This window comes from Salvelinus fontinalis, chromosome 1, assembly GCF_029448725.1.
Source record: "Salvelinus fontinalis isolate EN_2023a chromosome 1, ASM2944872v1, whole genome shotgun sequence".
Classification (NCBI taxonomy): Eukaryota; Metazoa; Chordata; class Actinopteri; order Salmoniformes; family Salmonidae; genus Salvelinus; species Salvelinus fontinalis.
In genome coordinates, this window is record NC_074665.1 from 19,654,583 (window position 1) to 19,670,084 (window position 15,502).

At 40.8% G+C, this 15,502-nt stretch overlaps 1 protein-coding gene across 2 annotated transcripts in view; it reads right to left on the reverse strand.

Annotated features, from left to right (window-relative positions):
- Positions 1 to 1,035: 1,035 nt before the first annotated feature.
- The window catches only part of grid1b (glutamate receptor, ionotropic, delta 1b), a 426,632-nt gene continuing 412,165 nt past the window's right edge, over positions 1,036 to 15,502 (reverse strand). The window contains exons 13-17 of one of the 2 annotated variants that reach the window (XM_055897462.1): positions 13,645 to 13,840; positions 10,858 to 11,024; positions 7,440 to 7,680; positions 6,039 to 6,177; positions 1,036 to 3,483 (exon numbers count right to left, since the gene is read on the reverse strand). In XM_055897462.1, the coding sequence (XP_055753437.1) occupies positions 3,077 to 3,483; positions 6,039 to 6,177; positions 7,440 to 7,680; positions 10,858 to 11,024; positions 13,645 to 13,840 (1,150 nt within the window). In that variant the 3' untranslated portion in view covers positions 1,036 to 3,076. The remainder of the gene's footprint in view (positions 3,484 to 6,038; positions 6,178 to 7,439; positions 7,681 to 10,857; positions 11,025 to 13,644; positions 13,841 to 15,502) is intronic. The other variant, XM_055897543.1, reaches the window with a different exon arrangement.

Consider the following 15,502-nt stretch of genomic DNA (forward strand, 5'->3'; position numbering starts at 1 on the left):
GTGAATCAAGAATGGTCCCCAACCCAAAGGACATCCAACCAACTTGACACAACTGTGGGAAGAATTGGAGTCGACATGGACCAGCATCCCTGTGGAAAGCTTTCAACACCTTGTAGAGTCCATGCCCTGATGATTTGAGGCTGTTATGAGGGCAGAAGTGGGGGCAGGTCAGTATTAAGAAGGTGTTCCTAATGTTTTGTACACTCAGAGTATACAGGATGTATTCCAACATTGGTACTTGGGTCGTGTCAGCGGATGGCAGGCTTGTCCATGTGATTTAACACCTTCCTCACACCTGCTGAAGGTACCATTAAGGTGTATACCGACAGAAAGAGAACCACGGTACACAATGCAATCTATAATGAATTATCGATTGGGTAAGGAGGTGGGTGAAATGTCCTCTATTGTGAGCATTTGATAATAGAATAAGCTAAAAGCTGAGCTAATAGAAAGCATTTAAGAGAAGGAAGCACAGTATCTTCTCACACTATTTATAATTAGGAAGACTCTATACAGTGCCTTATTTCAGTATTGTATACAATACATTGAAAATGTAAGGACATGTCATTTCTTAAGCCTACAGTACACACACTGCATGCCAATGTCGACCTCCCCAGCTCTTATGACACCACTGTGTTTTATCTCTGGAACAATCCGATGTCACTGGGGTTACGTCTATGAACATGCAGCCTGTGGAGATTTCCAGGTATAAGTAAAGGCCCTGTCGTGATGACGAGATACTTGTCAGTTGGTCAATTCTCAGCTATCTGTTGGAGCACCACCTCAAAGGGATGATTTTAATTTGTATAGTACTGAGAACATTATGTCAAGCAAATCAAGCAAGGCAGATAGGACTTCTATGATATCAGTGGTTAGCACTGGAAATGGTTTTCAAAACATCTAAATGAAGTGATAATGTTTTCAAAATGTTTAAAAATAAATGAATATAGGACCAACAGTTGATATAACAAATGTCTAGTATTGTGTGTGTTATCCATCGTCACATGCCCTATGACTCGAAGAAACAAACATATGTAAACCAAATTTCTTTATTAAAGATTAAGAAACTCCAAGCAGCATATTCATAAATTAAATGAGTCTCCGTAGATGTACTGTTACAGACTGGATAATATGATAGCTTTTTTTAAATACTTTTTTCTTGAATATTGTGGTGTGGGCATTGATACAGTAACGGGGGGTACACAGTAAGGCAGTGAAACACTCTCAACCCTTACAGTAATGTGGAACTTCCCTTTTACCACTGTTAGCGGATCATTGGCACAGGTTGTATGCAGAACACAGTGTAAAATGAGATCACTTTGGTTCACATTAGTATCTACTTTTACAAAATATACAGGCTTACAACCTCTCCAATTTTGTTTGAAAACCAAGAGCGGGAAAACGGGTGACGCGAAACACTTTTGCGGTATGATATTTCTGTTAATTCTCATGACATCACTTCTTTCTCGTTCTTTGCTTTCCTTCAATGGCTCTGCGGGGTGATTTGTCACATTTTCCAAGAGGTAAGGCCAAACCTTTTTATTGGTATGAGTATAGATCAGCTATCAGTATTCCTGGTACACAATGTGTTGTGCATATGAACAGTACCCACTGACATTCACTATCTCACTTCCTGGCAATGAGTTCTTCAGTATGATAGGCTAAAGGACATAAACAGAAAAGATACTGCAGGACATAATTGCATTTTAATTGCACTTACGAAAGTCTTGGTAAAGTTTCGCAGTTCATCCTTAGTTGGAAATGTAATATGAACTGCTGCTCTGCAAAGTGCACAGGTTTATCGATGGGAAAATTCTGTTAATTTTATGAACAGAGTTCCATCAGTATTTAGACAGTAGGATATGTCACCTGTACTGCTATTACACTGTAATAGTTGAGATTTTTTATATCACTCCTTTATCTTCCATCTACCTTGGTGATAATTACTCCATTACAAATTATAAACATGAGACATTACAATATTATATATCTCCTTTTCTCCACCTGCAGTTGAAATGACTTAACTACTCCGAAAGGAGAGAAACTGTATACAACTTTCAACAATAAATTCTTCAGTAAAAAATGAACACAGATTTTTCGAATGAGCTTTTTTTTGTTGTTAAAAATAACATTTTTCTGTTTTAAACATCCCTCCCACACAACTAAAGAAACATATGGTATACATCGTCAGGGACATGATTCAGTCAAGACAATTCCTTTGAACATTCTCCTAACGTAAGCCTAACTCTAAGGTCTGGCCTTAGCAATGTGAGACGTCTGACTGATGTTACGCTGTACACGGCACCCTTAGTACCAGCTTTGTTTGGTGTTGGGAGCTGACTGACACTAAATCTCCCTATGTCTTTGACAACATAGGGCTGAAATTGAGCTCTATGAAATACCTTCCATTTCAAAAATATGTAGAACTCATAAGAGACAATTACTTCAGTTTCAGTCTTTATCAATGATTCTCTAAGACTTTAAAGTAGGAAAACAAAAACACATTGAAAAATGTATATGTCTTACAAACAAAATGAATCCATCTATTGGGAATATTCTCCTCTGATACTGCTCTATAGATATGGTTGTTGTTACAGTGGTACATCACAGTTGGTGTTCTACATTATGTCTCTATGGTGCATGGCCATCTAAGAATGAACTGTGGAGAGACATCTTTTATTTCGGCACTTAGAAAACAATCACAATGAATTTGCGTCATTATTCATATAGAACAAAATTTACAAAGCCATTCAAACAGTCGTTTTTTTTAATATCATGTTTTTTATCTCATTTTTTTTTTATTTGTAACTCAACTTCAAAAATTGAGAATATTCAAAATACACTTTTACTTCACTTCGTTCTCTCAGTATTTACAAATATATACAAGTAAAATTTTCTGTTCTTTCGACGACGTTGGTTGTTCAACAGGTAATAAAAATCTCTTATTTTTCTCGTTTGTAGACTTTTCATATTTTTTTTCTTCATATATTTTTCAACAATCCCCTAGAATATCAGGTGAGGGGAAGGACATGTGACATTGAGATGGCACCATTAGATGGATGTACTGTGGGTGGACTCAATGGCTTCTGGGATGGGTCCTCCGGGAACTCCCTGATATGACATTGGCATGGGCGTCTTGGCGGGACTCTGTCGGAACAGCCCCCCGTTGGGAGCTCTGTGTTTGCACTGAATGGAGGGGATGGTGGAGCTGCTGAGGGGGTGGTGGGGGAGGGTGCTGCCAGGGCCCTGAGCTAGTGTCCGACCCAGGCCCCCCCCATGACCCTCCCCTGGGAGATAGGCGCTCACAGACAGGCCCGTGCCCGGGTAGTCCCGCACAGACTCCAGCTGCTGGCTGGGCTGCATGCTGCCGATGTCCAGCGCAGAGATCTCGATAGACGGGCCGGGGATCTGCTTGTGCGCCATGTCCTCGTCCATAAGACTGTTCATACGCCGATGCACCTGTTCCAGATTCACCTCCTTGTCCTGGAGTGTGAGAGAGAGAGAGAGAGGGAGGGAGAGACACATAGGCTGAGATGGGCTGTTCCACAGGCGTTTCACTAGCTCTATACATTTACTTCCTTAGCTTTTTTGAGGTGGTTTGTTTCCCAAGCCTCTTTGATTGTTTCACTCAACATGCTTATCGGGTAATGTTCGTTTTAAGTGCCCAATTGGAATTGAGGTGACTCAATTACAGTTGTATAGAATGTGCACCTTGAAATCAAACTTGGCCAGTGTACATAGACAGTTTGATGTTTAGTAAGGGTAAATCTTTGACAGACGACACCAATACTGGAGCCAAACCTGGAGCCAAACCACATCCTGACCTCTTCTGACTTTTCTAGGTTGCCATGCAACCTTAGGCTTCTGCGAACCCACTCAAGCATTTGTGGACGGGAAAAGTAACCTAAGGATATGAGGCATTTCTGAGGCTACAGTAAGTGCAATGTAACATATTAGATGCCACATTAAGATGGTTATAAATGAACAACGCATTGCTGATGCTACAGGAAATATAGTACATTGTCAAGTTGAAGTATTATATTAAGTGCCTTAATAAGATGGTCATACATGTACAACTCATTTCTGACGCTACAGTATATTGTTGCAAAGTTGAGGTAATATATAGGTGTCCCATTAAGATGCCCAAGCATGTATACATGGGCTTCTACAGTGTTCTTTAAAAAAAATATATATATATATTATTTGCTGACAAAATATGTTACATCGGGACATCTAGATAGAGGACAAAAAGCTTTAGGGTAGCAGGAATCATTAGTCAATAAGGAGAAGAATCCTTGCACTCGGTGGCTACATTAGGCTACTTTGTCGGCAGGCGCAGCTTGGCTCCAGTAGTGGTCTGACAAGACGATTATATCAGTTAAATTACTGAATATGAAGACAACATCCACGTTGATCCCTATGTGCAGCACATATACAACACAATACATTGCAGGGGTTAAGCTTCTACATATGGAAGACACGCTCAACCAATGAAAATAATACATGTTTTGGAATGATGACATAATCAGAAATGTGAATCTACGATGAAGGGTGATGACTTGTTATTCTATGCTCATCTACTACATGATCTACACATGAAAACATATTTGATTATATTGCACACTGGGAAATGAAGAAGTCCTATATTTCAATCATCTTTATGTGATATTGGAGAGTAGGAACATGCCCACATGCAATTTTAGAGACTAACCTAATGCACTGGAAATACTATGCAATTATAATGGATGTTGTTTGGCAACATAGATGCAGAAATACTTTTAAAAAACCATTTACTCCTCTCATACGGCCAGACTGTATGTGTTAGAGTTGAATAATTTAACCATCAGAAGACACAAACGTTCAATGAGATCAGTGTTGCGTCAAACCGCGTAACTAAACGCCACTGTGATTCTACAGCGCATCGGCTGCCCTTCCTCTAGTCAATACCAACTGCCTGTCAGAAGCACATTCTACCACAGCCTCCCAACTAAAAGCAGAAAACAAAGTCTTCTAGATGAGATCCTAAACGTTACTAAGCAACTTAATCCATCTTGATACATTAGATTCCAGACAAACAACAGTGTTTCCCACATCAGTTGGAACCTTCCGGAATGTACAAATATGTATCTTGATATGATCTGTTCTGAATACTTTATTAACAGAGACGTCGATTATAGAAATTAATTTACGGCAGTATCAATCCAGTATCATAAAAAACTCCCAAAGCTAATTAAAACATCTCAGCCAAGGCTATTGTTTTAGCAGACTGGCGCCTCATTAAAATATGTTTATAATCTCGCTGCATTGGCGGCACGCCTAAACAAATAGCTGCCTCAAATTAAACCACCGCACCGGTGTTTTAATAAGAGTGTGTTGATTTAAATTGAGAGGAAATAACACCATGCTCTACGGTGTGAAAGCCTTCGTAATGCAGAAACAACTCTTATAACAAAACTATAAAACCACTCTATCCATCCATGGTGAGCCTGACATTGTTTGAATGACTTATCTAGGCTTGAGTCAGCTTGTTTTCAAAACGTCCTCCGTAGGTCCTGTATTGTGGTTGTTTGTATTGTGGTATTGTGGCTGATTTCTGTATCTGTAACACATTCTATACACCAACTGCGTCAAACTTTACGAACACATTTAGAGATATGTATGCATTTACAAAGGCCGTTATCCGAGTCCTGCACTGCTTATAACAACTGTTATAACGCACTGTCTATAGTATAAGGCACAATAAAGCGTCATAATGAGGTAGTTCATAGAAAATGTCACTGAATTAACTTTCTCTTATACCCCATACAATGTTTCTAGGTGAGGGTGACAGACAAGCCTGCGTCATGCATCCAACCATTACGAAAAAACTAACCAAAAAAGGAGAAGGAACAGAATAAGAAAATAGGAGGATTGCCAATGATGGGAAAGATGGTGTTGTGGAGTTTTAGATCAAGATGGCCCCCCAAGCCCAGTCGGACAGAGCAGAGTGCCCCTTTAATGCAGCAGCACAAATCAGATCTTAGGAGCTCTATTCTGACCTGTGTCAATAGCTTCTGCTTCATCCCAGTCTCTTTCTCTCTCTGTCCAAATGTCCTTCCTCCCTTCCGATGAAGCAGTGGTAATCTCATTATATGTCAATGGACCAGAAACCCTTGCCAGTCTGTAATCCTTAGTAACCTGCACGAGATCATAGAACAGTCAAGAATAAGAACGGATGGATGTCCACATTGACATATAATAGCAATAAGATGTCACACAGTGAATTACTAGGGATTATAAACTGGGTGGTTCGCGCCCTGAATGCTGATTGGATGAAAGCCATGGTATATCAGACCGTACACTACGGGTATGACAAAACATTATTTTTTACTGTTCTAATTACGTTGGTAACCAGTTTATAATAGCAATAAGGCACCTCGGGGGTTTGTGGTATATGGCCAATATACCACGGCCAAGGGCTGTGTCCAGGCACTCCGCGTTGCATCATGCAGAAGAACAAACCTTTGCGTGGTATATTGGCTATATACCACACCCCCCTGTGCCCTATTGCTTAACTATGGACTGGGTTGGACAGATACAGTGGCTCTTATTGCTGTGGGGTGACGCATGCAAGCGTCCAGTTTCTGCTCAAATTTTAGTTTAGAGATCCATGTCATGCCTTAACTTGTCTCATGTTATATGCACGGGAGAGTCACTCATGTGAGAGGTCTTGATAGACATAGAATTAGAATAGTAATTTAGTAGGATCTCTGTGTTGGTATACATCATGTTGACATCATCGCAGTAACTTGAGTGGATTAAACTCATAAGAAAGGCTTAAAGTGAACTAGCATTGATGCATGAGGTGTAATCAGTGTAAATCAGCTTAGCAGGCACTTATCTGGTGAAAGTGTAACGAGAATCAATGAAAAGTGTTCTCTGTGGTAGGCAGTGTGAATGTGTTTACAGTTCAGGGTAAGGAAGCTGTCTTGGTAATCAATGGGTTTTGATTATTTCAGGAATACTAATTTTACGGGGAACTTAAAACAAAATCGATACTGACGTCTTCTCAGAAATGTATTATCCTGAAGGCAGCTAAAGGGTTTATTGATGTGATTAACACACATCAATTTATATGTTCAAATTCAAAGAGTTTTGAAAAATACCAATAAATCCAGATGGAAATATTAGTAAGAAAATGATAAAGGGGATTTGTCTTCATCTGTGAGCTGTGTGAGGTACGTAATGCCATACAAAAACAGATGGATTTGGTTTCAGAGAATGGGAAGGTGATGGGAAGATAGGGGGGACCAAATTGTATTTCAATCTGAGCACAATCTACAACTGTGTGTTCAGTAGCTCCACTAAATGGTGGACTGCAGCTACAGTAGATCCTTAAAGTAGAGTGTGGCAGTGTCCTCCCCCTCTTGCCCTGTCCTCCGGGTTCTGTGCTCGGTCACCTCTTTGGGCTGCTCTTGCCCGCAGCGGTTGCTGTTCCACCACATCTCCAGGCCAGCAACCAGGCAGGCCAGCAGCAGTCCTGCAGCCAGGACGCAGAAAACCCCGGCGAAGCTGTGTAGTTTCAGGGACCGCCCGTCGGGCGTGGCATTGGAATGGCTGTTGAGGTCGCAGCGGCCCATACGAGGCCACCACTTCTGCTTCAGGATGTCCAGGTCTCCTTTCTCCTGCAGCTCCAGGATCCTGCATTGAGGGGAAATATCTGGGTGTAAGAGGGTCCTAGAGTCCTTATTTCTAAAATCCTTTCTGTAACAGCCTTCAAACTCAGTACAACAGCAGAGGAAGCTTTCCTGGAAACAGGCTGTTGTATTAAGTTTGAAGGCTGCAAAACAAAGGATTTTAGGAATAAGGACTCTAGGACCCTAGTTGCATTGTAATTACCATTTGTATGCTATCATGTCACTAAAGTAAAAAGTGAAAATAGACCTGCTGTATCTTCTGCAGATTAAAGCATTCATTTGTGACCATTCCCACAGCACAGTGTTTTAGTGATTTGTTGAATTATGCTTGTGCAGTGAATTAAACCCCCCCCGCAGTAAACTTCATTAAATGTCAGCTTTTGTAGTCCTTCACTGACACAAATTAAATCCAAAATAAAACAAGAATGAAGAACTGCTTAATTAAAAGAAAAGGAGCCGTGGCGAGGCGGGAAAGACCATTATCAGAGTACCGCCCCTGTGGGCAAACAGTCATTTCTGAGATGAAAAGGAGCACATGGCGAATTTGTAAGGTTATGGATAGACGAGGGCGCTGAGGGAGGGATGGAGGGAGGAGAATGGATGATGATGATGATGGGACAAGGGACGGTAGCAAGTAAGACGAATCCGTCTCTGTAGAGGAGATGACATCCTGGTTCAGCCTGTTATTATCCCCTAAGCATCCCAGCTGTCCTCAAAGCACATTACCATCCCACCACCACCACTATTTCTGTTAGCCCAGGATTTTCCAGGCGGATATTCATCCAGGCCATTATTAGTAGAGACAGGGGGACAGTGTTCAGTTCAGTGGGGATAAGCATTATAGGAGATCTTCCATGGAAGGACCTCATTGCTTAAGCTCTGACCCCGGTCTTCCCCTGCTATGGTCCTGTATACTAAGTGTGCACTTCGAAGGGCCCTGATGAAGGACACCTCGAAAAGATTGGAGAGGATTTAAGTGTTCCACCACATTGACCTCTGGTGGATTATCAAAGGTGTGGCTTCCATGAGCCCCAGATCACACCTGATCTAAGCATGACTAGCTGGTTGACACTGGTTCTACTTTGTAGAAAGATCATTGTCCCTATCCTAAGACTTGCGTTTTAGTCACTAGAACGGCAGATCTTTCTGGTTGTGAAGTTGGGATGGCACTCAAACGACATAAACTGTTTATTTTCACCGGAGTTGAACAAAGTAAGATTTCTTAACTAAAAGATAGTGTGACTAAACATTTTGGGTTGTTTTCACGGAACTGTTATACGTGAGAAGAATCAATACAAGATGTGTGGGAATGTAGTCAAGACTCAGGGATTTTGGGATTCATTTTGGGGATATGCTTGGCCAATATCCTTGGCCAATACACAGTCCTAATTAGTTACATGTGATTACGGAGGGATTTAGACAATCAGCATGTAAAATCTGCCGGCTTCTGTTATCTTCGCAATGGGATCAATTTGCAATGGATAATACAAAGGAGAAAAAACTGCAAAGAAAAGACCAAAGATTTTCAAATGTTAATAACATTTGAAGACATTGTCTAAGTATGAATTTGAATCATGAACCATTTTCATGGAAATAATTAGCAGAATCATGTTAACTCATATTGAATAATTCCTCTAACTCAGCTGGAACATAAAACGTTTTCTTGACTGTAACCTGGACTTTTAGTATAAAAGTTGAACTTGCCTTAAGGATAAGTTGCAGTGATCCCCTACTCTTTAAATCAAACACATCACGTGGCTCCTCAAGGGTGGTTTAGTGAGAAGTAATAAAAAAGAATAGCATTATGTGACCACATTCTAACTGTGCTGCAATGTATACATCTGATAAGGGCATTAAACATCTGAGAAGGCCATTAAAATCATGCATTAAGCCTCTGTGAATGACAGAACTGTAGTAAATCCCCAGCTAACACATTCGGTTCCATGGAAGTTGTTGGAAAGTATGTTTTTGGTTTCAACTTTGGTTGTGGGAACAAAGCCATACGTGTCCTGACGGGTAAACTGATTTTTTTTTTAAAACGTTCTGACAACAGAAGTGAACATTTTGCCTGTTCTGGGAATGTTTATTTTTAGGTTGCAGGGAGGTTCTGAGAACGTTTTACTCTGGTTCTTTAAAAGTTGGCTGGGAGGTTTGAGTAATGTTCTGAGAAGGAAAAAGTTATTTGGAGGTTTTTGAATAACTTCCTTAAAACGTTCACTGAATATTTCAATAACACTTTTAATACCACTACTAGCTTATTTTGATGTAACTTTTTTGAACTCCAAGCACAAATAGGACACATGGAAATGTGGTATTAATCATTCAAAAATTTATATTTTTTTATTGTGACATAACATCAGATCGATTTGAAACTATGATCTTATGTTCTCTATCCATGAAATGAGTCCATCCAGGATGGGGCTAGCATGCATGTCATGTTTTTTCATGTTTTTTTGTCAATTTTCTTAAATGTGCTAAGAATGCCCCAAAGCCAAGCAACTATCCTGCACCATTCCAATAAAGTTGCAGTAAGGTTGTATGCAAAATAGCCATAGGACAACCAAGCTCTAAGGAACATATGTTTCTCAGAACATTATGTGCTAGCTGGGTCCTAACCTTTATTAAGAGCATTTTGACTCGTGTTTTTACTACAAAGTGAATTTATAAAAACATTGTCTTAGTGGGCCTTTCATTTCCTCATCAAACTCCCCCTAAAATGGATGAGTATAACCACCGAATGACCTCTCAGCCAATTACGGCCTTCAATTACCTCAGGCGCTGTCAACCATCAGTGATTATGTTTATGACTTTTATGAAGCAGAGAAAGTAATTAGGAATCAAAGTAGGTGTGCGTTAAACCATATGCACTTAAGACTTAGGATATTTCCCCAAGGGGATGGAAGGAAGAGATGAGGTGATGAAAGGAGAGGGAGAGGTGAGAAGGAGAAGATACTGAATAGAACTGATGATAAAGTGATGGTATATCAGTAATGCATAACCATTGTAATGAAACGAGGGAGTAGTACGAGGTTTCGAGGCCAGAATCGATTTTCCAAAGCCGGACATGTTACCTCTGCTCCAGGAAAGCAAGTTCCCTTTGGGGGGAGCAATAATCATGCTTATCAACGCCAGGGACGTTACAATATAGATGGTGTATAATGAGGTTGGTGGCGTTGCTCACTTCTGGGAGAAGAGGTCTCTGTAGGGACTCCCATGCTGCATGGCGATGCCGTAGCCTTTGCTGCTCATGCTGTTTCCTGTGACGGTGATGGTGCAGTCATCGTCCGTCAGCGCGGCGTACTCCACCACAGCCATGTCCCACAGGAAGGCATACGGGCCCTTCTTCGTCTGAAGAGGAATGACAATCAATGACCCTGCTAATGATCCAGATGCTATACATGCTGCCTAGACAATAACATTGTTTTCCATGATAGAACCTAAAGGATGATAAATGTCAATGTGAAGTCTGGAGAAGGCCGACACGGTGCATTCGGAAAGGTAATCAGATCCCTTGACTTTTTCCACATTTTGTTATGTTACAGCTTTATTCTAAAATGAATTAAATTGTTTTTTCCCCCTCATCCATCTACACACAATATCCCATAATGACAAAGAAAAACAGGTTTTTAGAATTGTTTGCAAATGTATTAAATATAAAACTCAGAAATATTTGATTCAGACCCTTTACTCAATACTTTGTTGAAGCACCTTTGGCAGCGATTCCAGCCATGAGTCTTCTTGGGTATGATGCCACAGGCTTGGCACACCTGTATTTGGGGAGTTTCTCCCATTGGATCGGGAACTTCGCTGCACCTCTATTTATAGGTTTCTCCAGAGATGTTCGATTGGGTTCAAGTCCAGGCTCTGGCTGGGCCAGTCAAGAACATTCAGAGAAGCCGCCACTCCTGCATTGTCTTGGCTGTGTGCTTAGGGTCGTTGTCCTGTTGGAAGGTTAACCTTCACCCCAGTCTGAGGTCCTGAGCACTCTGGAGCAGGTTTTCATCAAGGATCTCTCTGTACTTTTCTCTGTTCATCTTTCCTTGATCCTCACTAGTCTCCCAGTCCCTGCCAATGAAAAACATCCCCACAGCATGATTCTGCCACCACCAGGCTTAACCGTAGGGATGGTTCCAGGTTTCTTCCAGACGTGACGCTTGGCATTCAGGCCAAATAGTTCAATCTTGATTTCATCAGACCAGAGCATCTTGTTTCTTATGGTTTGAGAGTCTTCAGGTGCCTTTTGGCAAACTCCAAGCGTGCTGTCATGTGCCTTTTACTGAGGAGTAGCTTCCGCCAGGCCATTCTACCATAAAGGCCTTATTGCTGGAGTGCTATAGAGATGGCTGTCCTTCTGGAAGGTTCTCCCATCTCCACAGAGGAACTGGGGCTCTGTCAGAGTGACCATCAGGTTCTTGGTCACCTCCCTGACCAAGGCCATTCACCCCTGATTGAACAGTTTGGTCAATTGACCAGCTCTAGGAAGAGTATTGGTGTTTCCAAACTTCTTCTTTTAAGAATGATGGAGGCCACTGTGTTCTTGGGAACCTTCAATGCTGTAGAAATGTTTTGTTACCCTTGCTCAGATCTGTGCCTCAACACAATCCTGTCTCGGAGCTCTACGGACAATTCCTTTGCGCTCATGGCTTGGTTTTTTCTCTGACATGCACTGTCAATTGTGGGACGTTATATAGACAGATGTGTGCCTTTCCAAATCATGTCCAGTCAATTGAATTTACGACAGGTGGACTCCAGTCAAGTTGTAGAAACATCTGAAGGATTATCAATGGAAACAGGATGCATCTGAGTTTTATTTAGAGTCTCATGGCAAAAGGTCTGAAACCTTATGTAAATAAAGTATTTCTGTTTTAATACATTTGCAAAAAATTCTAAAAACCTGTTTTCACTTTGTCATTTGGGGCTATTGTGTGTAGATTGATGAGGAAAAACATTTATTTAATGCATTTTAGAATAAGCCTGTAATGTAAAACAATTTGGAAAAAGTTAAGGGGTCTTAACACTTTCCGAATGTATTTTATGTGGGAACGACTATGAATTTAGTATCCCAATTCCATGAAAGTGTAGGACTCTCATGAATATGCAGTACCTTGGTAAAACAGACGCACTTCAATCCATTTACTGTATAGGTTTCTTTTCTAGGTTGATTCTCATTGTAGACTGGGCTATTTGTTAACTTGCGTTTTTGATACAAAAACCTTTTAACTCAGAAACAGAAGGTGATGTGTGTTTTGATGTTGTCTCCACATAATTGCTACCTCTTACTGCACTCTCTTCTTTTGTGAGTCCTCAATGGACTGACCCAGAAACATACTGCTACAAAGGCAGACATTGTCTGTTGACAAACACAAATACATCTGCCGTGCTGCTAAAAGGCTCAGTTGGCTGAGTTTGAGAAAAAAAAGCCTTTGTTTTGCAGTATAAAGACTAAATGTGACAGAAAAAACAGCACCTCTGTTTCCCTCCTCTAGATTGTCAGAATAGCTGCTGGTAGCTAATTCAAATTGACTGCATTGGAGAAAAGAAAAGACAATGCAAGAATGCTAATTAAAATGTGTACACAGACCGAATTCGAAGACATATGTCATAGTACTTCCCAGCTTATGGGTAGGCAAAGTGCTAGTGCTGTTCGTCCTTAGCTATTTACTACAGGCAGTTTATGAGATTAACCAGTGTAATTGGTACAAATGTTACAAAACAGCACTTCCAGTTTATTCAAACTGACAGATAGTTAAAGACAATGTTGAATTTGCCTGTCTAATTGGTTTGAAATATTGTGGATCTACAGGCGCAGTATTGAGCGAGAACAGTATGACTCCATACTGAGAAATGACAATGAAACGACTGTTTTCTCTTTTTGTCGAAATCCACAGTAGCTAAGCAAAACCTGCCAGCCTGTACTCAGGAATCCTCTCTGTATTGGCATATACCTGCCTTGTCTTTGTCAACCTACCTTGCGGATGCCCTCTGAGGGACTGGACACAGAGTAATCATGGCCGTTGTTCTTACTGATGGTCCTCCACAGCTCTGCGTATGTGCTGTCCTGCTCCAGAGGGTTGGTGCCCTTGTTCTTGAAGTAGTCGTAGACGGCCGAGTCTCTCACGGTGCCGTAGGACACGTCCATCTGCCTGGACAGGTCCTGGAATGTCCTGTAGAGACATAGACGGAAGAACACAGAGACATACATTAAGTCAAATGCATAACAAGACAGATATTGTATGTACAGTAAAGTACACTGTTAAGTGTACTTTGGGTGCTTTTTACATGGGTGTAATTTGTCCATGCGTGTAATTTGTACATGGGTGTTCAATTTAGAAAGATGAATTACTCTACTCAAAATGTTACCAATGTAATAGTAGATTTTGTCAACTTAACTTGATTTCCTGAATTGACATATTTCAAAGAAACGAGTTAACTTAACTTAAGGCAACAGCAAACATGGCATACTTCACGAATGATGGAGCGCCCCCATTGGGCTATTCAGATATGTATTTTACACATTTCTGTTGTCGCGTGACCACAGATTATACATTATATTGACCAGATCTTCAAGTGGCCGCTCTAACAATGAAAATAAATGTCTTAAAAAATGGAAGGCAGTTACCAGACTGGGTACCAGTCTCTTTAGCTAATCCACTCCCTGTACTCCATATCACGTGCCAAAGACTCTTTGGCAATGACAAAGAGTAGCAAAGAGTGGAATGTTAGGTAAAGAGACTGGTACTCAGACTACAAGGCAGTCGGAGGAGGCAAGATCAATGAGTGGGCAAATACGCTTGTGAACAACAGGCACAATTCTGATATAAAGTGTTTTTTCTGAAAGTTGCCGGGATGTCGCGTGTCCTATTTATGTCAGTACACTTGTAATAACCTAATCATTCTGAAACGCATATTAGATATGATGTTGGAGTGGTGCTGGAAATGATGACTATGAAGTAGAACATTTTTGAACATTTCCTTTAACCAAATTTTATACTTTCTCATTGACCTTAACACAAAAACTCCTCGCTTGGTGAGCGGAAAAATCGCTACCTCCTGGAGAAGACAGATTTTGGGCCCAGTTATCCCTCTCGCTTCGACTCTTCCTCTCTGGTGTGACTCACAAATATCACTCAATTACTATAGCTCATTCCTTGGGCCAATCAGTGTAATTTTGTAAATGCCGGATCTGTATGGCAAGACACAGCATTCACCCAAGTTTCATCAAAATTAAGCCAGTGCTGTCTGAGATATGACTATAATACAAACGAACAGACAGATGGAGACCGATCCACGGTCTCTCCCCGATTTCATCATGGGTGACAACAAATCTATTTTGTAACAGTGTAAACTGAGGATAGGCTTATATGGATGTCAGATGTATGCTCACAGTGAGACAGCTCCAAACTGGCAGGTGGGCCAGCTGTTACACAGCAGTGCTCTGTTTAGACACTCACTGTGTCATAACGTATAAACAGTCCAGGGGAAATGAGGGCACAGTTTTTTATGGGCATCTCTAGACAAGAAATAATGATGCTGATGAGTTGTTTGCTTATTAGTTAGTTAACACCAGAGGAAGCACAGGAAATCATTTAAGAGGAGAAGTAAAGGGACATTATTTTAACATTAACATTAAAGGTGGGGAAGTCTGACTTTTAATCAAAACCTACTCTTAAAGAAATGAATCACTTTTGTGCTGGATCAGATCAGCGTATCACAAAAAAGCAACAAACAATTTACACACACACCTCTGTTCTCAGAAAGCGTGAGAAAAACGGCGTTATCTAATGAAGAAATTAGCAACACTAAACTTACAGAACTATCAAGGAGTG